Here is a 25410-nt window from a genome sequence, read left to right on the forward strand (position 1 = left end):
GAGCGGCGGGGGCCGAGCCTGGGCGTAGTTCGCGGGGGCCGCGGCGGCCCGGGTGCCCGCGCGTTAGATGTGCCGCCGCCGCCGCCGCCCGGGCTTGGCGGAGGGGGGAGGGGGCCGCGCTCGCTCTTTTCTTGGCGGAGCCATCGCCTTTTCTTCCCAAACCGCAAGGCTGACGGAGGGGCCTGGACTACCCTGCCGCGGCCGCCGGAGGCGCTCCCGGCCGGGCTCCGTGGGGGGCACAGCGGCCGCGCGGCCCAGGCGGCTCCATTCACCGCGGCCAGCCCGGCGCCGCCGCCCCCGCCCCCGGGGCAGCTGGAAGGGGTGGCGGGGGGAGGGGAGCGACGGGGAGGAGCGAGGCTTTTCCGCGCCCGGGGACTCCGCTTGCGGCGCAGCGGTCCGCGCCCGACGGGCTGGGGGCGCAGGGCGGGTGCGCTCACCTGGGTCCGACGGTGTCTTCCGCACCCCACTGCCCAGGTCCACAGCAGCCCGTGGGCCACTTGGACTGCGGCCGGGCATACCCCCACCCCGGACGGCCCCGGCGCCGCGCACTCACCGCGGCCAGCGCAGGCGGCCCTGCAGCCCGGCTTCTCAGCGTCGCTCGCCCTGCACGGCCCCGCTGGTGCGCCCGGCTCCGCTGCGCTCCCCCTCTGGCCTGGCGCGGAGCCGCCAGGGACTTTTATCCAGCAGGGCCCCCCGGGATCAAAGCGGCGGCGGACACAGGGCTTCGCGCCGAGGGGCCGGCAGCAGCGGCGGCGCCGGGGCCTCCCGGAGGAGCGGACAGGTGGGGCACGAGGCCCTGGCTCCCTGGGCGACCGGCGGGAGGGACCGGGCGCCCCAGCCCGGCGCCGCGGGGGAGTCGCCCAGTCCCGCGCCCGAGTGGGCCCTGGGTCGAGGGGGCGCTGCGACTTACCCAGGTCGGTAGGCCGCGGGGTGAGGTCCCAGCTCTCCCTCCCTGTGCTCCTGGCTGCTGTGCCCCATGCCGAGGGCGCCCAAAACCTCTCCTCGCCCCGGCGGCCACTGGCGGGGCCGAGGGTGAGAGGCTGCTGGTGTGGTCTCTGGTGACCTCCAGGCAGCCAAATGCATCTGCCCATCAGCTCACCTGGGCGCACCTCCTGCCGCATCCCAAGGTTCGGGTCACTGAGGACTGAGATTGCTGTCAGGAATCAAAATCGGAGGAGTGGGGACAGGTGTTTGCTCAGGGGGTTGCCACTGGAGCGGTGGCCGGGAGAAGCAGCGCAAGCTCACCCTGGAACACACAAAGTGCCTCTGCGCTTTGGTTGGCTTTTCCTCCACGCTCCTGCCTGCAGTCTGGTGGATGTCCTTAGGTACCTTCTAAAAACAGAAAACAAGCCTTGGCTTTGGGGACAAGGGTGCAGACCTGGGGCAGGGCTTGCGGAGTCCCTCCTGAGGCAGGGCAGTGGGGAGGATGCTGTCAGAGTCGAAGGACCCCGGGCCTGCCTGCCGTCCTCACCAGCGCCCAGGCTGAGAGATGAGCTGGAGGAAGAACGTCCCGCACACGCAGCAGGCCGTACTGCTGGGCTCTTGCAAAACACAGCGAGACCACAGACGCCTCTCGAGAGCTGCTGCACTGTGCATTCAGGGGCACCGAGTGCCCTCGTGTAGACCACAAGGCCTAACATCAGGCTGAGCACGCAGTGAGGAGGGAGGCAGGCCATGTGACAGCAAGGTCCACGCAGCAGGTGTGCACTTACTTCCCTGATGAGGGCAAGTGAGTTCAGAGAAGCTAACAGAAGAGCTGAGACTTGCAATTAGCTCTGCTCATTCAGAAATCCTTGCTGGGTCAGTTTAAAGGCCATGCTTGGGACTAGCCAGAGGCAGTAACCTCCAACACAGGTCCCAGCCTGAGGTGTTCTCCTGCCCGCTCGCCCCCAGCAAGGCAGGCTGACCTGGGCCTGGTTTCAACATTGAACCAGAACCTGCCCCAGGAGCCTCTGCCTCTGGCAGCCTGTTACTCCATGTCCAGGGCAGGGAAGTGCTAGCTTCCCGTTCTAGCTTCCCGCTGCATGGCCTGCCTGCCAGAGTGCCCACCCCTCGCCTGGCTCGGAGCCACGTCCCCGTGGGGAGATCCCAGGCAAGGCCCTGGACCTTTCTCTGTGCCTTGTTTCCTCTTCCTTAAAGCAGGGCAATGACCATGCCTCCATCAGAGGGCCGTCATGGGACTACAGGAGCCTGTGCTTGAAAGTTCACAGCAGGACGGCAGTTGGGATTACCCACAAAATTCCAGGACAATGGCTGGGTGCTGTGGTGGCTCATGCCTGTAATCCCAGCACTCTGGGAGGCTGAGCGGGAGGATCATTTGAGCTCAGGAGTTCGAGACCAGCCTGAGTAACAGTGAGACCCCGTCTCTACTAAAAATAGAAAGAAATTATCTGGACAACTAAAAAAATATATAGAAAAAATTAGCCGGGCATGGTGGCGCATGCCTGTAGTCCCAGCTACTTGGGAGGCTGAAGCAGGAGGATCGCTTGAGCCCAGGAGTTTGAGGTTGCTGTGAGCGAGGCTGACTCCACGGCACTCACTCTAGCCTGGGCAAAAGAGAGACTCTGTCGCAAAAAAAAAAAAAAAAACATTCCAGGACAAGAGAAAAACATGAATATTATATTTTCTGACGTTTGCTCTAATGCGATTTAGTATGCACATTGAACCAAAATGAGTTCAAATTTTGGTTTATTCAACGCTAGTAACAGAAGCAAAAGAGGCTCAAACCCAAGCCTCCCCTGGCACACCTCTGGCCTTCTGTCTCAGTCTCCGCCCCACTTCTCTGGCCCTTCCATGACCCAGTGACTGACAGACTGCAATCCTGCAGCCAGGGACAGGGCCCCTGAGGTTCCCAGGCTGCTCACACCCATGTCCTCCGTGACTCTGTCCTCACACTCCTCCCTTCCCCAGGGCCACTTACCCTCTGCACCTGGGATTCCCCAACCAGAGTTTTCAGCACCCAAAGTCTGGCACGATCTCCCAGGAGGGCAGGTCCGGGAAGCCACCAGGCACTGGGCCCTCTGCTTCCAGGCCACTTGCACCAGTGGCCACTCTGGGCCTGACAAGCCTGAGGAAGGGGGACTCGGGATCTACCAGCAGTGGCTCAGATGCTGCCTTGTGCCCGCTAGGATGGCTGTGATCAGAAACACGGAGAATGACAAGTGTGCATGAAGATGTGGGGACTGTGGAACCCTCGCAAGTTGCTGGTAGCGAAATAAAATGGTGCAGCCATTTTCCAAACTGCAGAAAACAGTTTGGTGGTTCCCCGAGAAGTTAAACACAATGTTACTATGTGACCCAGCAATTCCACTTCTAAGTGCATGCCCCAAAGAATGGGACACAGGTGTTCAGACAAAAGCTTGTACATGAATGCCCGCAGCAGCACTGTTCTCAACAGCCTAAAGGTGGAAACCACCCAGAAGTCGTTGACAGACGAATGGATAAAGAGTGTGGTCCATCCACACGATGACACGTGCTACAACGTGATTGAATCCTGAGAGGACAGGTAAACTCACGCCTAACGTACACAATGCACGCTGAGGCATGGGCACACTTATAACTTTGACTCCAATGTACAAAAACAATTTACATAACCAAAACATTTGTACCCCCTAATATTCTGAAATAAAAATAAACAAACAAATAAAAAAATGGAGGAATTTAAAAATGCATTTCAATTAAAAAATAAAAGAAAATACTAGGCTAAGTAAAAGAAGCCAGACACTGAAGGGCATGTATCGTATGATTCCGTTGATACAAAACGTCCGGAACAGCAAATTAGCCCCTGGAGACAGTGGTGGCTTCCAGGAGACGCGGAAGAGGAGGAACTGACTGCTGATGGGTACCAGGTTTCTTTCTGGGGTGATGAAAATGTTCTAAAATTGTGGTGATGGTTGCACAACACTGTGAATGTACCCAATTCCATGGAGCTGTCTACTTTAAAGTGGTTAGTTTTATGTCATGTGAGTTTTACCTAAAAAAAACAAGACAAAACACAAAAGCCACTCACGGGTGAGACCAGTGAAGGCCAGAGGGCAGGGGCGCCAGGCAGTGGGGGCAGAGTCTGGGGCCAGTCTCCAAGTCCTCCTGGTGGGTGGGTGTTTTGGGGCCTTGTCCCTCAGTGGACAGATGTGAATGGAGGCTGCGCAGGGGGGACTGCGGCAGAACCACCCGTACCGCCCCTCACAGAGGCAGGGTGTGGGGCTCTGCTCGGTGCTCGGGCCACGAATGTGTGGTGAGGGACAATTAGGGTCCCAGGGGTGTGGTGCATGCTCCCACAAGGCTTGTGTCTGTCTGGGAGGGCAGATGCTCAGGCCTGGGGACGAGGAGCAGTCACACTGCTACAACGGTCCTGGTCCCTCTGGGATGTGCCTTCTCTGCTTCCCTGCCCCTCCCATCTCCATCGTCATTTGGGGTGGACCGTGCGGGGTTCCTGCCTCTAGGCATCCGCTCCCAGCCATTCAGTCTGCAGCAGGTGCTTCTGTTCCTGCTGGGAACCTGTACTGCAAGAGAGCCGGGGAGAATGAGAGGCGCCCCAGACACAGGACGCCTCTGCTCTGTGGGGGGAGACACTGGGGGGCAGCCAGGGTCTGCAGAGGGGCACAGGGTCAACTGGCAGGAGTCCGGGCTGTGCTGGAGAGGGCAGGAGTGCAATCCTGAGAAAAGGGGGTCAAGACAGAACATTTTAGAAAATAAGGGCTGGGGCCCACATTGGGGTGGGGTCTGGGCCCAGGCTGGCTGGTGGGTGCTGGGGGGGTCGGGGGGAGGCTGTGGTAGAGAGCAGCCCTGGGCTCCCACCTAGACCCCATGTGGTGTCCCACACATTGATGACCTGCCCAGGGGCTGGGTCTCCAGGCTCAGGATGTCGCAACTCTGTGCCCAGCTTCCCTACCTGGCCTTGGACGCCGTGTGCTGCATAGCAGGGCCCTCGCCGGCACCCCCAGGGCCTCGAGCCGGCGCTCTCACAGCACCAGGGCCGCACTGCGCCCCAGCTGCTGGCCGTCTGGGGCCCAGATGTTGTGTGCTGGCCTCAGCCGCCCCGCCTCGCCTGGCCACCTGGGGGGCTCTGCGCCCCAGCTGCTGGCGTCTGAGGCCCAAGTGGGCAGGGAAGTGGGGCAGGCCATCCCTCTCCCCAGAGGCTTGCTCTGAGGGGAGGCCCTGGGTCTGGAGGCTGGGGTGTGATCACAGAGTCTGACCCCTGCTTTGGGTTCCCAGATCCCCCGCCCCATCGCCCCATCCACTAGCGGGATCCCCCTTGGCCCCACATCCCAGGACCTGTTACAGGGGAGCTGGAAGTTGCTATGGTAATCTCAGCCCAGGTCCTTGGAGGGGAGAGGGAAGTGGGGCGCTGGGGAACCATCCTCTCGAGGCCCCTGCTCCAGTCCCCGGGAATCAGGTGGCCATTGGCCACCCTGGTGTGAGTGGCCTGGAGGTACCAGGCAGAAAGGACCACGTCCCTCATGCTGACACTGAAACAGGGAGCAGTCAGAGCCCCCAGAGCTGACGGGGGAGGCTAAGTCTCGCCACTTCTGAACCCACCTCATTGACAGGCCCTGCCCCGGCCCACCCTCCCCACTGGTATCACCTGGCTGGTGGCTGTCCAGCTATATGCTGCTGACTGAGCTAACTGTGGAGTGTCAGGGTCACCAGGCAATGGCCACGTTCCATAGCTGGGGCAGGAGGGCTGTGGGGATGGGGGCTCCCTGCTCCTCTGTGGGGAGGGGACTTCCAGAGCGATGTGTGCTCCTAGTCCTTCCTGGGCAGGTGAGGCAGCGGCTGCAGGTCAGGCTCCCAGGGTGCCAGGCAGGGCAGGGAGGCTGCCCAGGCCAGCTGCCCTGCTGTCCAGCCCGCTGGTCCCAGGCTCTTGCAAATAGCGGCAGCGGGCCAGTGAGGCTGGCGGCCATGTGACCTTCGGCTTGCCGGGCTCCCACCCTGTGATCCCCACGTGGCCTCTGGGGAGGCAGAAACAAACCCTCAGATCTTGCTACTGGGAACCTTTCAGCGCCAGCGCCAGCGACATCAAAGAGGGTGGCGGTGGCGGGGGCGGCGGATGCTTCTCTTAAAGGACCATGCCACTTTTAATTCAAAGCAGACCCTGGGAACAGCTGTGGAGCTGCGTCTGCGAGAGAAGGTGGCAGCTGGGGGGTGGTCCTGCCTTCTAGTGCTGGGATCCACAGCTCTAGTTAAACCGAAGGGGGCGGCAGGGACTGAGAACAGGCTGGTGCTGTGCTGGGGGTTGCCTCAGGTGGGCTTGCAGAGCAGCCGTGGGCTCCCCAGGGGAGGAGGCTGAGACTGAGTGAGGTCCAAGTAAGGGGGTTGATTATCCTGCCAGATGGTAGGGTGGCAACTTAGAAACTAGATCCATGTAAGAAAATAAATAGTATGATCTCTCTTGCACATCTAAGTATGAACTGGGATTCTTACCTGCCCAGGTGTCTGCCCTGCCCAGAGGCCACACTGATCCAGGCCAGAGTTGCGGCAGTTCCACGCTCCAGGGGAAAGTTCCCTGAGCACCACTCATTCATTCACCTGAGCCCCATTCCGGGCACAGGGACACGGGACCAGGACAGCAGGGTGCCTTTGCAGGGGTTGTCTTCTGCAGGGGCAGGTGATGGGAAACAGCTGCCCTAGGAGCTCCCTGACAGGATGTCAGGGGGAAGAGAAAACTGGGCAGAAAATAGCCCCAGTGCTGGGCATTCGGTAGGTCTGGTGGGGACCCCGGGCCAGCCCTGGGGTGGATTCTGTGCAGCCTGAGGCAAGGACCCCAACCTTGTGTTCTGGCTGAGTCGGACCTCCTACAGACCACTGGGGACTTGCTGCCTCTCATGGTCTCTGTGCTGCATCAGGGTCCTCTTCCCTATAAGGCTGGCACGGTGGCTGCTCTTGTGCTACAGGTGAAGAACTGAGGCCTGGGCAGGGGGCTTTGTGTTGGAGACCAGCAGTGATGAGGTGCCAAAGCTTGGACCAGCCAGGTGGGGGGGCCTGGACCTCACGCCTGACCACTCCACTCAGCTGCCTGAGCGCTGTGACATCCTCCCAGCAGAGAACACTTTCTGCTCTTGGCTTACTGTATGGGGAGGGGAGTAGAGTTACAGATGGTCCCAGAGTGGGTGACACATCAATCACCTAAAATGTGGGCTGCAGGGAAAAAGAACACAAGAGGGTATGTGGCATGTCACCTGTTGTATAAGAAGGGAGAGTAGGAATCTCCATCTGAGTCCACTTAGCATCCCAACACGTGCATTTGTCCATCTTTGCAACACAAACACAGGCAGGCTCCCCAAGAACTGAATGAAAGTGGTTTTCTATGAAGGTGGGGGTGCACAGGGAGGAAGAGATCAGGCCATGTGTTGTTTTATACTTATAACTTTTGAATCAAACACATATTCGGACAATAAAAATTTAACATTAAGGCTGGGCACAGTGGCTCACACCTGTAATCCTGGCACTCTGGGAGGCTGAGGCAGGTGGATTGTTTGAGCTCAGGAGTTCGAGACCAGCCTGAGCAAGAGTGAGACCCCGTCTCTACTAAAAATAGAAAGAAATTATATGGACAGCTAAAAACATATATAGAAAAAATTAGCCAGGCATGGTGGTGCATGCCTGTAGTCCCAGCTAATAGGGAGGCTGAGGCAGGAGGATTGCTTGAGCCCAGGAGTTTGAGGTTGCTGTGAGCTGGGCTGACGCCAGGGTACTCTAGCTGGGGCAACAGAGTGAGACTCTATCTCAAAAAAAAAAAAAAAAAATTTATCATTAAGTCAAAAAAGATGAAAAAAAGGAAATCCTAAAATTCAGTGAAAACCAAAATAAATGAACCTAATCATGTAACAAATTATTAACCTAACCTAACCGTGATGGTTAATTTTTTTTTTTTTGGCCGGGTGCTGTGGCTCACACCTGTAATCCTAGTACTCTGGGAAGCTGAGGTGGGAGTATCGTTTGAGCTCAGGAGTTCAAGACCAGCCTGAGCAAGAGCGAGACCCCCATCTCTACTAAAAATAGAAAGAAATTATATGGACAGCTAAAAATATATATAGAAAAAATTAGCCGGGCATGGTGGTACATGCCTGTAGTCCCAGCTACTTGGGAGGCTGAGGCGGGAGGATCACTTGAGCCCAGGAGTCTGAGGTTGCTGTGAGCGAGGCTGATGCCATGGCACTGTAGCCCGGGCAACAGAGAGAGACTCTGTCTAATTTTTTTTTTTTGAGACAGAGTCTCACTCTGTTGCTCTGGGTAAAATGCCATGGCGTCATCATAACTCACTGCAACCTCAAACTCCTGGGTTTAAGTGATCCTCCCACCTTGGCCTTCCAGAGTGCTAGGATTACAGGTGTCAGCCGCCTGGCCTGTGATGGTTAATTTTATATATCAATTTAACTGGGCTAAGGGACACCCAGATAGTTGGCAAAACATCATTTCTGGGTGTGTCTGCAAGGGTGTTTCTGGAAGAGATTAGTATTTGAATCAGTGGAGCGAGTACAGGAGATCTGCCCTGCCCATTGTGGGCAGGAACCGTCCCATCCATTGAGGGCCCAGATAGAACAAAAAGGCGGGGGAAGGGCAAATTCTCCATCCTCTTCTTGAGCTGAGACATTCGTCTCTTCGTGCCCTTGGATATTGGAGCTCCTGGTTCTCAGACCTTTGGACTTGGGCTGAATTACGTCACTGGCTTTCCCCACTCTGCAGCTTGCAGACAGCGGACTGTGAGAGTCTTGGCCTGCATTATCACGTGAGCCACTTCCCATAATAAATCTCCTTTCGTAAATATTTATATATATCCTATTGGTTCTGCATCTGGGGAATCCTAATACACTGACCTAACATGGAAAAAAGAATTAATTCAATGAACTTTTGAACACTACATTTCTCTAATGGCCTATACTCTAAGGACAAAAATAACTACAAAGAGATCTTGAAATTTCTTTAGTAGGTCTGTAGTTAGTAGTGGAATTGCTGTACTACCTTGGAAACTATTTGGAAGGTATTTTGGAACAGAGTAAATGAATAAACATATTGACTTACTGAAAATAAGGGTTCTCACTGTGGAGAAAGGAGATATTAGGTTGAACTATATAAATTTGCCATTTTTTGTGGATCAAAAATGGTCAGCTACTGGCAATTTCACATGATTCAACTAAATACAAATATTCAATGAGGGAAGAATAGGGAGAAGGTCGAAGTGTGGCTTGGAATTAGAAGTATTCAGATAAATTTATGACCCTAGTTCTGTCCCGAGGGGCCCCAGAAGGCAGTGACACCCCAGTAGCAGTAAGCACACTCAACACCTAGAAATTGGTTTCTATTTATTTATTTATTTTTATTTTTTTGAGACAGAGTCTCACTCTTGCCCAGGCTAGAGGGCCGTGGCGTCAGCTTGGCTCAGAGCAACCTCAAACTCCTGGGCTCAAGCGATCCTCCTGCCGCAGCCTCCCGAGTAGCTGGGACTACAGGCATGCTAATTTTTTCTCTATATATTTTTACTTGTTCAGCTAATTTCTTTCTATTTTTGGTAGAGATGGGGTCTCGCTCTTGCTCAGGCTGGTCTCGAACTCCTGAACTTGAGCAATCCTCCTGCCTCAGCCTCCCAGAGTGCTAGGATTACAGGCGTGAGCCACCACGCCCAGCCTAGAAATTGGTTTCTAAATCCAGTTTCCATTAAAAAAATTATACACACACACACACACACACACACACACACACACACACATTTTAGAGACAGGGTCTTGCTATGTTGCCCAGCTCTCAAACCCCTGGCCTCAAGTGATCCTCCTGCCTTGCCCTCCCAAAGTGCTGGGATTACAGGCATGAGCCACACCTGGCCCTTTTTCCCTTTATAAGGGACTGGAGCTTCTTTGAGAAATGGCCGATGTTAGGGCTAGGGCAGGAAGTACTCAAAGAATAATGGAAATGTCAAAAGGATACAGGAAAGGTGTCATCGGGACAATTAACTGTGGGTTACCTGAGTATGGTGTTAGAGTTCCCAATTTTGTGTAACAGGACAGTGGTTATATAAGGGATGGCCTTGTTCTTAGGAAATACAGACATTCCAGTATTTAGTTAGTGGGAAAAGGGCACAATGTCTACAACTTACTTTCAAATGTCTCAGAAAAATTATATATATATATAATATCTATTTATATAAGATAAAGCAAATGGGATGACATGTAAACAACTGATTAACCTGGCTAAAAGATATACAGGAGTTCTTTGTATTCTTCTTGCAACTTTCTTGTTCTTTTTATTTTTTTTTGGAGACAAGGTCTCACAATGCTGCCCAGGCTGGAGTGCTATGGCTGTTCACAAGTGCCATCACGGCTCACTGCAGCTTTGAACTCCTCGGCTCAAGCAATCGCAGTCCTCTTGCTGCAGCATCCTGAGTGGCTGGGACCACAGGCTTGGACACCACCATACCCAGCTAAGTTTGAAATAATATAAAAAGTAATCCATCCCTCCTCCCCCCCCAAAAAAAAAGCACTGGAGCCAGCTTGAAGGAGGTCTCACTGGTCAAATTTGGATCAATTTGAGATAAAAAAGAATAACAATTGAATAAAAAAAGAATACATAAACTCTTGTTAATATTTAAGATTTTTTTAAAAGGAGGGGAAGAAGTTTTCTTAACCAAAAAAATGCCTATAAATGTAGACACAAGATAAACTTGGAAAGTCATGATTTTGCAACATACACGTAATAATGAATCTATTCATTAATTGATGGTAAAACTGTTGAGCAAATGGTTATTGAGAAAACATGGTATTTGTGGTCTCAAAGAATTACCTCACACACGGTTTATTTACTCCACAAAGAGCCAGGGACCTTGACCGTGAAGGAATCCAGCACACCCCAATTTGACCACGTGGCCAAACTTCACATCCTAACAAGGCAAACTGATGATGCCTTGCCACCTGCCCCCTCGCCTTCCCAGACATTAAACCTGAGGATCCCCGACCAGTGAGACAGTCTAAAGAAAAGTCCCAGAGTCTTCAAATATGCCAGCGTCTGAAAAATTAAAACAAGGGCGCCAATGGTGCCCAGACGCCGAGTGTGACTCCGTGGGGGTGGGAGGCCGCACGGGGCGCAGCGGGGCTGGCTGAACGTGGCGCGTCCCTGGGGCTGCACGACCCTAGGCCTTGCCAGTTCCTCCCTGTCAGCGCACTGGGGTGACGTGGCGCGCCCCCCACGCGGAGGGGCACCGACAGACCGACGGGGGCGCACAGCGTCCCTCCCACAGGCCTCCGGGCAGGCCGCGAGCCAGCCGAGCAGACAGACAGGCGACGGACACGCGGCCCGCCCGACGGGCTGAGGCACGGCGAGGAGCCCAGGGCACGGGGCTGGCGCAGGCGCCTCGCCGCGGGGGTCTCCGCGGGTGCACGCCCCGGTCAGCGCGCGGCGGGGCCAGGAAGGTCTCGAGGGCCCCGAGAGCCGGTCAGCGCCGAACTGGCTCGCCCGGGGAGCAGCCTGGTACCCGCCCTTCCGCCCTCGGGGTACCGAGCTCCACAGATCTGGGCGACCCCGTCTCCACTGCGGGCCCCGCGCAGGGCTGGGGCTGGGGCTGCCCCGGGAAGGCCGGGAGGTGGGCGGGGGGCGGCCCCGGCGCGGGGCTGGAGAGCGCCGGGCGGGGGAGGGGCGCGGGGGCCGGGCACGGACGGGTCCGGGACCCCGGGGCCCACGTGGCGCCCTTGCGGGTGAGCGCGTGTGGCTCCGGCTCCGGCCAGGCCGGAGCCCGGCGAGCCCGTCGTAGCCGCGCTTCCCGGAGGCCGCGCCGTCCGGGTCGACCCCGGTCCCGCCGGAGCTTCCGCGCTGAGGGGCAGCAGGGGCGTGGCCGGGGAGGGGCGTGGCCGGGGGCGTGTCCTGCGCCCGGAAGCCGGCCCCAGCCCCGCCGCGCGTGCTGTGCGTCCGGCTGTTGCAGATAAAGTTTGAAGCCGAGCCGCCGCGGTCACGTGCGCGGAAAATGGCGGCCCCTGCAGGCGGCGGAGGCGCCGCGGTGTCGGTGCTGGCCCCGAACGGGCGGCGCCACACGGTGAAGGTGACGCCGAGCACCGTGCTGCTGCAGGTGCGGCCGCGGCCCGGGCGGCGGGGGGCGGCGGTGCGCCGCGGGGGGCGCCGGGCCGGGGGGCGGGCCGCGGCCAATGAGCGGCCTCCTGCGCGGGCGGGTCCGCCCTCCCCGCGGCCCGCGGGCTCTGGCTTCTGCGGTCCCGGCGCTGCGGGCGGCGCGGGGGCGGTTGGGCGGGTCCCCTCCCGGACCCACGGGGGGTCGTGGCCCTCGCGCCTTCGCTCCCGGAGCGTCCCCGGACCCGGAGCCCGGCCCGGAGCGCGACGTGCGCGGCCCTTGTTCTGGGGGCGGTTTTCGCCGAGTCACCGGCCGCACTTTTACCTGGTGCAGCCTGTGACCTCGAGTCGATCAGAAGCATCTGTGGAGCCCTGCTGCGTAGGGGACAGGGAGGACACGGGGCGCGGCGGGGACCTGAGCGGATGACACGCGTGGACAGGCAGGACCCGCGTGAAGGACCCGCGGGAGCTGGCCTCGGGGCGAGGCGGTCTGGGCAGCGGAGCAGGTGCAGGGGCTGCCAGGGCCACAGAGCGGCCTGTGTCCGCTGGGCAGGCCGGGCAGATTGCAGAGCTCTTGGCTGCACCTCAATGTCTGCGGGGACACCCCAGGGTGTGTGCCGGGAAGATGTCAGCAGTAGAGACCCTCAGGAGCCCAGAAGCAGGGGACCCCGGCACGGAGACTGTGGCCACAGAGCTGGGGCTGGTTAGGACAGTGGGGAAGGGAGGAAGAGTGGACAGGATTCGCAGAAGGGACACTTGGAGCAGCAGAGGGGACCCTCCATCCTGGGGTCTGGTACTGGGTTTTGTCTGGGCAGAGCCACTTGGCTCATCAGGGAACTGAGCACGCTTGGCAGGCCTCTCGCTGGCCAGTCCGCCTGGCCACACGTGGGCCTCACGGTCCTTTCAATCTCACCCCCAGGTTCTGGAGGACACGTGCCGGCGGCAGGACTTCAACCCCAGTGAATACGATCTGAAGTGAGTGTGCTCAGGCTCCGCTAGGGTCCACGTCTGGCTGCTCCTGTCCCCCTGGACATACAGGCTCTGGCTTGGAACAGCCACGCTGGGTGGCTTAAAACAATAGGATTGTATTCTTTCCTAGCCTGGGGTCCAGCATGGGTAGGCCACACTCTGTCCAGGTGCCCTGAGGGGAGTCCTTCCTCACCTCCCTCCAGCTCCTGGTGGCCCCAGTGTTCCCCGGCTTGTCTCCCGTGGCCTTTCCTACCTCTCTGTCTTCTGTCTTACGACACTTGCCATCGGATTTAGGGCCCACCCGGGTAATCCAGGATGGTTTGATCTCAACATCCTTAGTTTCATTACGTCCTCAAAGACTCATAAACTAAATGAGGTCACATTCATAGGTTTCGGAAATTAGGACATTGATGTATCTTTTTGAGAGCCACCGTTCAACCCCCTGTGGAGGGTTTTAGTGCATTTGGTTGTATAAGTTCCTGGTGGGGCTCTGAGGGCAGAGAGCTGGTCTTGGAGAAACAGGAAGAAACGTCACAAACTGCAGGTGGATCCGGGCGGCCTCACCACCCTTGGAGTTACATGCACCGTTCCCGGTGTATGGCATCGTTCCTGAGAGAGGGCTGTCGCTAGATGCCTGGGGGCTCTCGGACAGCAGCAGGGTCAGAGCCCTCGGGGCGCGTTTCTAGTCCACAACACAACTTCTCACTGTGAAGATGTCCTCACCGTGCTGTTCTAGTTAGTGTTGGGGCAGAGAACGGCAGCCTGCTCTCCGGGCCTCGCCCGCACTACGTCGTGGGGCTCTTTGGGAGGAGTTTATTGGGGCCTACCAAGGCATGCTAGTCTCCCGCCTCCCGTCCTGACCGTTTGAGAATACCAGGGTGTGTCCTCTGAGGACTCTGCTGAGGAGCTTGGCCCCGTCTCTTTCCTCGCTGCTGACCTGCCCAGAGTCGGGGTGATGGTGTCTGCTGGGAGCCGAGCGGCACAGCTTTGGGCGGGGTGTTCCGAACACCGTGTCATTTTTCCTGGTCTTCCTGTCTCCTGCTGTGTCACTTGCTTGTGAGGTGCTGGCGCTGATGAGGAAGGTGCCCGTGTGTGCGAGTGACACCTTCTCCAGGACTCCCAGCCCACCTGCTCTGGGCTCTCCTGCCACCCACGCTCCTGTCTGGCACTGGACATTTGGACATTTCATGTGGCAATTTCCAGAGTTACTTTTTTAGCCAGTGTTGAAGATCAATGTCAAAGTTGCCTGTTCCTCAGTTCTTCAAACGCCCCTGGGCTTTATAAACTCTGTTCACTAGTTGTTTCTTTTTTTTTTTTTTTTTTTTGAGACAGAGTCTCACTTTGTTGCCCGGGCTAGAGTGAGTTCTGTGGCGTCAGCCTAGCTCACAGCAACCTCAAACTCCTGGGCTTAAGCAATCCTCCTGCCTCAGCCTCCCGAGTAGCTGGGACTACAGGCATGTGCCACCATGCCTGGCTAATTTTTTCTGTATATATTTTTAGTTTTCCAGATAATTTCTTTCTATTTTTAGTAGAGATGGGGTCTCGCTCAGGCTGGTCTCGAACTCCTGACCTCGAGTGATCCACCCGCCTCGGCCTCCCAGAGGGCTAGGATTACAGGCGTGAGCCACCGCGCCCGGCCCACTAGTTTCTGGTGGCAGTGTGGCACTTTGTGACGTTGGGCTGACCACTTGTGTCCGTCCACATTTCACACAGGTTCTCTCCCCAGCCACGGTAGTGTGTTTTTCCTCCTAAACTTTCATTAAAAATAGAGCTCAGAGTCTGAATCTTGAGGTGTGAGTAAGAGCTCTCGTTTATTTTCCCAGTGACTCACTCTGGCCACTGTGTCTCCTTTAAATCAGGGCCACACGGCAGCAGCGCTGGTGGGAGCCTCGGTCGGTAGCTCAGAGGATCGTGGAGTGACCCCTAGGGTGGACAGGGGTGGTTCTTGCTCCCACAGGGTTCCTGGGAGCCAGGAGTTGGGGTGCGAGGACTCGTGTGGTCCTCTGCCCCGGCATGGTGGCTGCAGCCCTCCCTGCTCACAGCGAGGGGCCACAGCGAGGCAGCATCCAGCTCTCCTAGGCCCACCGTCCTCTCGTCTCCTGCCTGTTCTTTCTCCGCATCTCAAGGGTGGGCATTCGATTCCTCATCAGCCCACGGCCGAGGTGTGACCCAAGTGTTGTGGCGTGGGCTCCCTGTTGGCACTTCTCGTCTGAGTTCTGGTTTTCCTGGACGGCCGAGCATGGCCGTGGCTGTCCTTCTTGAGAGGCAGGTGGCTTGGAGACCTGTTCCAGACACGCTGAGGCCTGTGCCCTCTTCCTCCCCTGACTCGTCAGATCTCCTGGTTCCCTAGTTGCTTCTGAGAAACCACATCCCCTGAAACCCAGGAACCCTCTGGGCTCACCCTGTTCTCTGAGGGTCCACCGTGGCCCCTTCTGTCTTGGTTGGGAGTTGCTGTGCTTACTCAGACCCTGTGTGGCAGCTCATACCTGCAGGACAGGAGACCACTGGGCTGCTCCAGCGTGGAGCACACGGCGTTGCCATCTGGCCTCAGCCCTTCGTGGAATTCCTGGCCGCCGTGAGTGCCTGAGTTTGCTGTGAGGACTCTGGGCTGGGTTGTTCCCTGTGTGATTTCTCAAAATCTCTGCCTCCTATTGCTTGTGTCTGAGGTTGTGGCCCCCTTTGGGGGAGGCAGGAAGCAGGAGTGACGGTGCCATGTAGTCGTCTTGGCTGGTGGCGGACGGGTACGCACAGCAGCCAGGGCAGCTAGGTTTCCTCTGGGTGCAGCTCTGGCTGTTCTGACAGAACCGGCTGGAGCAAGGTGCACACCCCTCGGTCCTTTGTCATGTTTTCGTCCCCGAGGCTCTGCCGTCAGCCATCACTGCCTCAGACTCTGGTCTGCCCAGAGGTCAGCGTTTCAGTTTTCTCCCTCCTGCCGACCCTCTTGCACCGGAAGCTGTGTCAGTGCCGAACTTCTCTTTCCTTCTGGAAGGCCCCCTGTAGTTGGGGACTGCCTTTTGTGTCTGCAGGTTGTGCCTTTCTGTTCTCGGGGATAGCTGGGTGGGGAGTTGCTGTAAGACATGGACAGGATTGGGGTGTGTTAGGGTCTGCAGGGCAGCGCGTGGGCTTTGGTCTGTTTTGCAGGTTTCAGAGGAACGTGCTGGACCTCTCTCTGCAGTGGAGATTTGCCAACCTGCCCAACAATGCCAAGCTGGAGATGGTGCCCGCCTCCCGGAGCCGCGAGGGGCCCAAGAACATGGTAGGCGGTGCTCAGGGAGGGACCAGCAGGCCTGCTTCTGGGCTCATGCTGTGTTGGGAGCGCAAGATGACTCCGCAGGCAGATTAGATGGGGCAGCGTGTGCAGGGTCAAGGAGGGCTGGGAAGGGTGAGGCTGAGTCTTAGGACCCATTTGGCCTCCCCAGGTCAGGCCGGAGCAACTTTTTCTGGTTTTTTTTTTTTTGAGACGAGTCTCACTCTGTAACCCAGGGTGGAGTGCCGTGGCGTCAGCCTAGCTCACTGCAGCCTCCAACTCCTGGGCTCAAGAGATCCTCCTGCCTCAGCCTCTGGAGTAGCTGGGACTACAGGTGCTGCCACCAAGCCTGGCTAATTTTTCTATTTTTTACTAGAGACGGGGTCTTGTTGTTGCTCAAGATGGTCTCGAACTCCTCACCTCAAGTGACCCTCCTGGCTCAGTTTCTCAGAGTGCTGGGGTTATAGGCACGAAACACTGTGCCCAGCCTGGAGCAGCTTTTTCTGTTTTAATAACTTATGGCTAAAAGCGAGAGTTTTCATTCTTTGGATTTTTTTTTTCTTTTGTTTTTTTTTCTTTTTGAGACAAGGTCTCTGTTGTCTCCTGGGCTGGAGTGCAGTGGTGTCATCGTAGCTCACTGCAGCCTCCAACTCCTGGGCTTAAGTGATCCTCCTGCTCAGCCTCCCGAGTAGCTGGGACTACAGGTATGCGCCACCACCCCTGGCTGATTTTTCCATTTTTTGTAGAGACAGGGTCTTGCTGTGTTGCCCAGGCTGGTCTCGAATTCCTGGCCTCAAGCAATCCTCCCACCTCGGCCTCCCAAAGGGCTGGGATTACAGGTGTGAGCCACCAAGCCTGGCCAAGACTTTTCATTCTTCATGTGAAATATTTTCTTTTTTTTTTGGTGAGGTTAATTGTGCAAAACCCTTCTCAGTTTCTTGGCAGCATTTGCCCACCAACGTGATGTTTCTGGTTATAGAATCACCCAGAATCTTAGAGCCCAGATAGCTGTGTGTACTGTTCATGTCTCAGCTGGCCCAGGGCTGCTCTGGGTCTCCCGCAGGAGGTCTCACCTAGACCCAGCCACACTTCTGACCGCATCCGCTGCTGTTTACCGAGTCCAGAACTTTCAGGTTCTGAAGATTTTAGTGAACGTCAGTATGGCTATTGTGACAAAAACGGGAGCCATAGCGGCAGCTGCCCTCTCTTTCCTGCCCTGCTGGTCGTTTGCTTACGGGATTGTACATCCTCCCAACACGAAAGGAAAGCGGTTTTTATCCTTGTCAACGACCAGGGGGCCTAGCCTTGCAGGCGTTAGTAGCTCTCCAAAGCCTACCGCTGGCCAACACAGGTGAGCTGGGACTGACCCTAACTCGGTCTTTTTCCATTACAACTGTGATCCTCAAACTGCTTTGTGGAAGGAACCCTAGTTTCCTGTCGGGGTTCCTTGAGGCCACTGGGGTAGGGGGAGACTCCAGCACGTTTTCACTCAGAGCATCTTCTCTCTGTGTGTTTGAGATTTACTGTGAATGTGCATTTGAAGGAAAAGGGTCCCACGGCTAAAGCGGCAGGGCAAGCTGCGACTTGGAGGGTTAAGTGCCAGGCCGTGGTGGGGGCCGAGTATGGTGTGTGGTGCCTCTGGTGGCAGCAGATGCTGGACCTGTGTGTGTAGCCGGCCGGTGCGCTCGCCCAGTGTGACTGTCGCTTGGCAGAGGAACCGGAAGGGAGCCTCTCTGCTTTTGGGTTACAGACTTGTGTTTCTATTTAGGGACATAATTATTACAAATGGACTTGTGAAAGTAACGTGCTCATTTTTGGAAAAAGACTCAGAAAATACAGGATACTAGTTACCTATAGCTGAGTGACAAATTACCCTAAACCTTGGCACCTTAAGACACAGCAACAAACATTTACCATCTCACACGGTTTCTGCGGGTCAAGAATTTGGGAGCAGCTTGGCTCAGGGTCTCGCCAGGCTGTGGTGGGACTCAGTGGAGCTGTAGTCTCCTGAAGGCAGCACTGGGGCAGGAGTGGCCCTTCCAAGATGGATCTCTCCCGTGTGAACACGTGTGCACACGCGTGTGCTGGGGCAGCCTGGCGGTGGCGGAGCCTCCGTGGCCCTCGGCCGTCTCCAGCATGCGCAGAGGGCAGCACTTCTCTCTGGGGCAGTGTCTCCCGGGGGCAGGGCCGTGCCCCAGCCTTGACCTGAGAGACGCGGGTCGCGCGGGGACGGCCACTCTTCTTCCTGACGCAGTGTCTCATGTCTGGGCCCAGGTCCGCATCGCTGTGCAGCTAGACGATGGCTCCAGGTTGCAGGACACGTTCTGCTCGCGCCAGACCCTCTGGGAGCTTCTCAGCCATTTTCCACAGACCAGGTGAGCGCGGGCAGGCGGGTTCCAGGCTGTTCCCCGGCCTGCGCGGTGGAGGTGCGGCCGTGGTCACCGGGCTGGCCCAGGGCCGGAAACCCCAGCTCTGCCTGGCTGGCCGGTGGCTCTCGGTGTTTTGTGGTCCTGGCTGGGGGGCTGAGTGTGTGGGGTCCCCAGTGCCGGCGCCTGCAGGGTCCGCGTGGCTCCTACCTCTGAGAGCCCTGGGTCCAGCAGCTGGCCGTGCCCTCCTGGAACAGCAAGGACGTGCCTTTGTCCTCGTGGGGACCCGAGAGGCCCCTGAGGGCCTGGTGAGCAGTGCAGGGAGAGGCGGGGTGCTGGGTCAGTCCCCCGCCTGCCTGCGCTTCCCTGGACAGGATCAGTATTTTGGGGACTCCTGGACACGTGTGGCGACTCCTCAGCTGGCAAATCCTATCGGTGAGAGATTCCCTCGTGAGAAAAGAAAATCATCTGATCGTGACTGATGCGTCTGTTTCTCTCTGTTGGTTTATGGTTTGAACTTTATTGCTGAACGCGAGAACCGTTGCTCTTCCGTCTGGATCTTTTCAGCGTGGGATGGAAGTCTTTGTCCATGTTCCAAGGCTTGAGCTGGCGGAGTGGAAGGGACTTGGGGAGGGGGTGGTGTTTGCCATGTGGTGGTGGTTGAGTCACCTGCCCTCTGCACCCGCTTCCGCGTCTGTGCCGCGGGTGGTACTCGGGAGGAGTCGTGTGTCTCGAGTTCGGAGAACGGGGCCTGGCACTGCGGTGCCCGTGCGGGAGAAGGTGACTGGTACGGCACTCACGGTGGCCCGGGGTGGGAGGCTCCGACCTGGTGGTAGCACTGAGTGGCTCGGTGCCTGGTGGCGTGCTTACGGCCGCAGGTGCCGGGTCTGCAGATTCGGGTCTCAGGGACCCCGGCTTCGGCAGTCGCGGTGGCTGTGGGGGTCGAGGCCCAGTTCGAAGTGGGTTTGAGAACGAATGGAGACTTGCGGGAGGTGTGGACTGAGCACAGGCACGTGAGTCTTCTCCCTCCCAAAGTGCCGCCAGAGCAACCGTGAGGGGACCCATGTAAAGGACGCAGTCTGTGAGGGTGGGCGGCAGGAGCCACCGCAGCAGCACCAGGACACAGGGCCGGAGCTCTCTGGGGAGGGTGAGGCCTGGGGCCTTCTGTACCGGGGGTGCCTGCACGGTCGGGACACAGGGGTTAGGTGAGTGTGGACCCATCAAATGTGGAGCCCCTGCCCCCACGTGGCTCCCGGACACCCATGGCAGGAGTCTGGAAAAGTCTCTCCGGGGAGCCTGCGGCTTGAGGGCCGGTGTGACCTCCCCAGCGGAGGGCAGGGACGGTTCCCCAGATCACCCTGGACACCCGCAGCTCCGCCCGCGGCTCAGCGCCCTCCTTGGAGGACAGGAGAGGTGACTGAAACAGGGACGCAGGTGGTGGGAAGGAGCCCTCAGAGCAGGAGCTGCCCCCACGGCAGGTGCGTGGGTCCTAGCTGCTGCCCAGGTGGCCAGAGCCTCAGCTGCGTCTGACCTCAGCTCCTGTGCCCGTGGTGCCTGCAGCTGCTCCTTGTCCTGGCCGCGTTCTTCTCTCGGAGCTGGTGGGGCCCAAGGTGGCGCATGGGGCCCCTCGAGGCAACACTTAGAACTGGGCATCACGTGGCTGAGCCCCCGGGCCCCCAGAGTCCTGCGGAGGGTGGGAGGTAGGTCAGAGGGTCGCCCTGGGGTCAGCGGTGGTGCCGTGCCTCTGGCAGGTGGGTGCGCAGGGTGGGGCGGACGGCAGCGTAGCTGTGCGGAGAAGCTCTGCGGACGGAAGGCAGCGGCTTCCAGGTCGAGGGGCCTCTGCAGGCCCAGCCCAGGGGGCAGGAGACCCTCCCCAGGGACGTCCATCACCATGAAGCGCAGGGACTTCAGACCGAGGCGATTCTGCACCCTGTCGGGGAGGGAAGGGCCTGAGCTCAGAAGCCTTGGGCAGCAGCCCTGGAGCCCGGCCAATCCTACAGGAAATGCGCCTGTTCTGGAACTCTCCAAGAGTGAGGCTGGAACACGAAAGGGCACAGATTGGCCCTGTGCTCGCCTCCGAGGAAGGCGTCGTGTGGGTGTGGCCCCTTGTGTACGGCCGGCCGCCCACGAGGGGCTCCCAGGTGCTGCCCACGAGGGGCTGACCAGGCTGTCGCCGGCATCTGCACCCATAGCCCGCCTGCAGGACGCTTTGCAGAGACGGAGTTGCTGGACCTGGACATGGGGCTTCATTAGATTTCATTCCAGCCGCTCCTCTCGGCTCCTCAGACCCTGCCGCGGCACCGGAGACGGGCTCTGGGCTGCCAACTCCGATCGTCCTGTTTTCCCCGAAGCCGGCCGTCCGCCCGGCAGGTGGGTGTGGACAGCCACGCTGACCTCTGGGGACTCTGTTCCCTGCCTGACCAGCTGGGCCTGTTTTAATTCAGAACCTTTAAGGCAGCGAGCACCCTTCAGTGATGAGGAGAGGCAGGAGACGGAAATGAAGATTTTGGACTTACCGGCCCTGGGGGAACATGGGGGGGCCACCCGGGTCACCAGCACCGTGGGGGGAGGGGAGGCAGGCCTCACGGCGGCACCTCTGCTGGGGTCTGGAGTGCTGTCCACACCGGCGTCCCCAGGGTGTTGCTGGTGGGTTGAAGCCAGCAGGCCTGAGCTGCAGGGGGTCACTGCGGGGAGGGGCCCGGGGGAGCCAGCGAGTGCAGTAGGCTGTGTCCAGCTGTCCCACAGGGGACAGGGTCGCCAGAGGGCCCTGTGTGAGGGAGACATCTGGATTGGTCACGGTGAGGAGCTGGGGGCCTGGGCCCTGTCGGTGGCTGTGAGCCCAGTGTGTTCGGAAGGAAGCGAGGTGGCGTTTGTGCAGCCTGCACGGAGCTGCTTTCTGTCCACACGCAGCTAGGGGCATGGTGGCATCTGTGGTCCCAGCTACTCGGGAGGCTGAGGTGGGAGGATCGCTTGAGCCCAGGAGTTTGAGGCTGCTGTGAGCTAGGCTGACGCCACGGCACTCTAGCCTGGGAGACAGAGCAAGGCCCTGTCTCAAAAAAAAAAAAAGAAAAGAAAAAGTAGGATTTTTGTAAAAGTCAAGTTAAGGGCCCTGCGGTGGAGGGGGTTTGCCCTTCCTCAGAGGTGTGACTGCTGCCCCCAGGTGTGCCCCGACCCCAGGCCAGCCCCTCTCCCAAGCCCCTGCCCCCACCCCCAGCCTCCTTTCCCAGGTCCAGCCTCTGGGTCCATTTAGGCCCCATTCCTCCTGCTGTCAGTAAGAGCTGCGACTTGGGGAAGGCCGGTGGTCTCTGGGGCCCGAGGGGTGCGGTGGGCTGCAGAGGGCCTGCTGGCAGGGACAGGGCAGGTGTGTGCTCGGCCAGGTAGCTGCTCTGAGCGCTTGGGCCGCGTCCCCCATCTGCATCTGGCCGGTGTGGGAAGGCCAGAGTCTTCTTCCCTCTCACGATGCTAAGTGACATCTTCCCCTGGTGTCACCTGGGCTTCCGTGCTCCCCCCAGCCTGAGCTGAGGCTAGGCTGTCCTGTGGTGGGTGGGGCCCTAGATGCCTGGCACCCTTGGGATGTGGCCAAGCCCTCAGGGGCCCTGAGCCGGGAGAGGGGCTCCACAGCTCCCGTGTGGGGGACGCGCTCGTGCTGGGCTGTTGCCGACAGCACCTGTGCTTGCACCAGCCTGGCCTGGTCAGACCCAAGCCGGTGACAAACACGGAGGGCGGCGTGCTGCCTTGTCCCAGTGCACATGCGCCTCAGTGGGCGCAGGGCGCACCCCGTGGGGAACGCGAGCTTTGTGGTGAGAGGAACGTCTGTGAAGCCAACAGCGGCAGCGGTTCTGCCTTGGCTGGCCATCCCTGCTGGCCTCTGGCCCCGACCGGGGAGGAGGTCTGCTGGCCTGAGGGGTGTGAGCACTTGCTGTCCTCCCTGCCACCCTCCCGTGTGACCCGGTGAGCACCCCACGACACCTGGTCCAGGGCACCTGGTTCAGCGGCTCGGGCTGGCCTGGGGCGTGCGGCAGGCCCCTGGCATCCGGAGGCCCGGGCTCCGCTCCTGCAGGTGCTGGGAACTTGCAGAGGTCCATGGGCGTGTGATGGGGGGCAGCTGTGGTCTGCTGGTGCACAAGAGGACGCTTCCTTGGTGTGCCGGAATTTTCCCAGGGCCCTGCCATCCTGGACGCAGGACTCCGCTGGCTGGGCTGGAAGCGATCGTGGGCCCCTCCCTCAGCCGTGCTGCCGCTGCACAGCACACGCATGCACGGCGTGTTTACAGGCACTCGCTCAGATCCTGCCCGGGAATCCGATCTGGCTCTGGCTGCCGCCTCTGGAGGAGCCGCACATCAAAGCCCGGCTGTCGTTTGATGTCACGATGCCGCCTCACTGGGTCCCTGTTTGTGATTTTTGGTGCTGGGAAGGCCTGGAGAGGGACCTGCCTCTCTCAGCCGCTGCGCTGCATGACTCCCAGCTTTCCAGCTGTGGCCCAGTCACTGTCTGAGTCGTGCTCGGAGGAGACGGACCCCTGCCTTTGCCCAGACCTCCCTCCCCTGTCCGGGATCCGCAGGCGCCTGGGGCCTTTGCTCTGGTGCGTGGTGGGGTCTCTGGTTTCCTGAGCCCTGGGGCCATGGGGTGTCGGTGGGGAGCATCCGTCCTGGCCCGGGAGAGCCCAGGCGGGGACACGCTCTGCTCTGAGGTGCTACTGGGCCTGGCGCCTTCCTGGTGAGGCTGCAACTTCCCCGCAGTGGTGAACACACAAAAGCAAAAAGTGAAGAAGACGAGAAAGGAAAACGTGCCAAACCCACCCCATGGAGTCATGGCCGGGCTCGGGCTGAGCAGCCGGTTTGGGGAATGCAGGTGTCTGTCCTGGGTTTGGCGCCGAGTCCTTTTCTGCCGGGTCCTCTCCCCATTTCGTGGAGTCCGGTCTTTCTCCCTCCAGCAGGTTGGCATCTTATGGTCAGGAGCTGAGGTGGTGCCCCCTGCCCCCTCGAGGGCAAAGCGGTGTATTCATGGTGGAGACTGGGAACACCTGCCTCTGGGAGCCAGCTCTGTGCGTGTTAGTATGGCCTGTCTCCTCTTCGCACGAGTATGTGCATGTGTTGTACGTGGATGTTCCGGCCATCCTGTCCTCTCGCCCCCCGGGAGCACTCGCAGCCCAGCTCTCACCTGCGTCTGCGCCTGAGGCCGTGCCCTCCTCTCTGCCCTCCTCTCTGCCCTCCTCTCTGCCCTCCTCTCTGCCCTCTTCTCTGCCCTCCTCTCTGCCCTCCTCTCTGCCCTCCTCTCTGCCCTCTTCTCTGTCCTCCTCTCTGCCCTCTTCTCTGTCCTCCTCTCTGCCCTCCTCTCTGCCCTCCTCTCTGCCCTCTTCTCTGCCCTCCTCTCTGCCCTCCTCTCTGCCCTCTTCTCTGTCCTCCTCTCTGCCCTCCTCTCTGCCCTCCTCTCTGCCCTCTTCTCTGTCCTCCTCTCTGCCCTCCTCTCTGCCCTCCTCTCTGCCCTCTTCTCTGTCCTCCTCTCTGCCCTCTTCTCTGTCCTCCTCTCTGCCCTCCTCTCTGCCCTCCTCTCTGCCCTCTTCTCTGCCCTCCTCTCTGCCCTCCTCTCTGCCCTCCTCTCTGCCCTCTTCTCTGCCCTCCTCTCTGCCCTCCTCTCTGCCCTCTTCTCTGTCCTCCTCTCTGCCCTCTTCTCTGTCCTCCTCTCTGCCCTCCTCTCTGCCCTCCTCTCTGCCCTCTTCTCTGTCCTCCTCTCTGCCCTCTTCTCTGTCCTCCTCTCTGCCCTCCTCTCTGCCCTCCTCTCTGCCCTCTTCTCTGCCCTCCTCTCTGCCCTCCTCTCTGCCCTCTTCTCTGCCCTCCTCTCTGCCCTCCTCTCTGCCCTCTTCTCTGTCCTCCTCTCTGCCCTCCTCTCTGCCCGGCCGACCGTGTGTGCTGCTCTCAAGGCCCCTCCCTGGAGAGGGGCTGGCTTGGGGACATCTCCCGTGAGGCTGGACGTGGGCTTCTATATTTTGGGGGTGCGTTTTACGGTGGTGTGCTGGGACATGCAGAGGTGACCTCCCCTCAGTCCGGCGGCCATCAGCAGTTTAGATGCTGCAGGGCCAGGAAGTGGCCGCCTGTGCCTGTCCCCAGCTGGACGGCACAGGTGAGTCGGTATGTGTCAGGTGTGTGAGTGCGGGACCACGTGTGCACGCTGCTCCGGCCCGCGCGCGCCTGTCCAGCAGTGTTTCCTGGGGACAGAGTGTTCAGAAAGATGGTGGTAGAGTCAGACGTGGGCACGTCTCACCCACACGCACAGCCTGAGCAGGGTGAGGGGGCCGCGGGCCCATCCCTCTCCTCTCGGTGAGGTGGCTGCAGGCAGTGGGGAGGTCCTGTTGGCACTTCCCGACCTGCCTGTGTCCTGCATCCCTGCCCTGTGTCGGTGACCGAGTGGCCCTAGGTGCTTTGGCCACTGCCCAGAGGAGGCGTCTGTGGGTGCGTCTGGGGGCCTGGGGCCCAGAGCCTGCACGTTCTGTGCTGCGTCTGCCTTCAGTTTTGCTTTCTTGTGGGGTGACAGCCACCACCTCAGGAGCCATTGAGAGCCCCTGGAGCCTGCCCTGCCCTGCCCGCCCGTAGGTGTCTGGCAGTGCTTTAGGAGGAAGGCACGTCCAGGCAGCGGGGACACGTTGTGGCCTGAGGTCACACAGCTAGGGCGTGGTGGGGCCGTGATTCCAGTGTGCGGCATGTGTGGACGCCTGAAGCTCCGGCCCTTCCGGAAGACCACTGTCCTCTGTCCCACATCCTCCCTCGGGGTCTGGCAGAGGAGACA

The 25410-nt window shown here is 59.1% G+C and overlaps 1 protein-coding gene and 1 long non-coding RNA gene across 5 annotated transcripts in view; one reads left to right on the plus strand and one right to left on the minus strand.

The window, feature by feature from the left end:
- Positions 1 to 1062: 1062 nt before the first annotated feature.
- LOC123650715 lies at positions 1063 to 1504 on the minus strand. Of its 2 annotated transcripts, none has more exons than XR_006739470.1 (3): positions 1472 to 1504; positions 1246 to 1332; positions 1063 to 1144 (listed from the first exon to the last, which is right to left on the minus strand). It is a non-coding gene; the product is annotated as an uncharacterized LOC123650715 (long non-coding RNA). The 2 variants fall into 2 exon arrangements; XR_006739471.1 differs by having other exon boundaries at positions 1105 to 1153.
- A 10354-nt stretch (positions 1505 to 11858) lies between these two features.
- ASPSCR1 (ASPSCR1 tether for SLC2A4, UBX domain containing) overlaps positions 11859 to 25410 on the plus strand; it is a 37815-nt gene continuing 24263 nt past the window's right edge. Inside the window, exons 1-4 of one of the 3 annotated variants that reach the window (XM_045569741.1) lie at positions 11859 to 12049; positions 12965 to 13020; positions 16156 to 16270; positions 18536 to 18636. In XM_045569741.1, the coding sequence (XP_045425697.1) occupies positions 11948 to 12049; positions 12965 to 13020; positions 16156 to 16270; positions 18536 to 18636 (374 nt within the window). In that variant the 5' untranslated portion in view covers positions 11859 to 11947. Of the gene's footprint in view, positions 12050 to 12379; positions 12552 to 12964; positions 13021 to 16155; positions 16271 to 18535; positions 18637 to 20401; positions 20998 to 25410 lie in introns of those variants that run through there. The other 2 variants (XM_045569742.1, XM_045569740.1) reach the window with 2 other exon arrangements.

The sequence above is a fragment of the Lemur catta genome, chromosome 15 (genome assembly GCF_020740605.2).
Source record: "Lemur catta isolate mLemCat1 chromosome 15, mLemCat1.pri, whole genome shotgun sequence".
Taxonomy (NCBI): Eukaryota; Metazoa; Chordata; class Mammalia; order Primates; family Lemuridae; genus Lemur; species Lemur catta.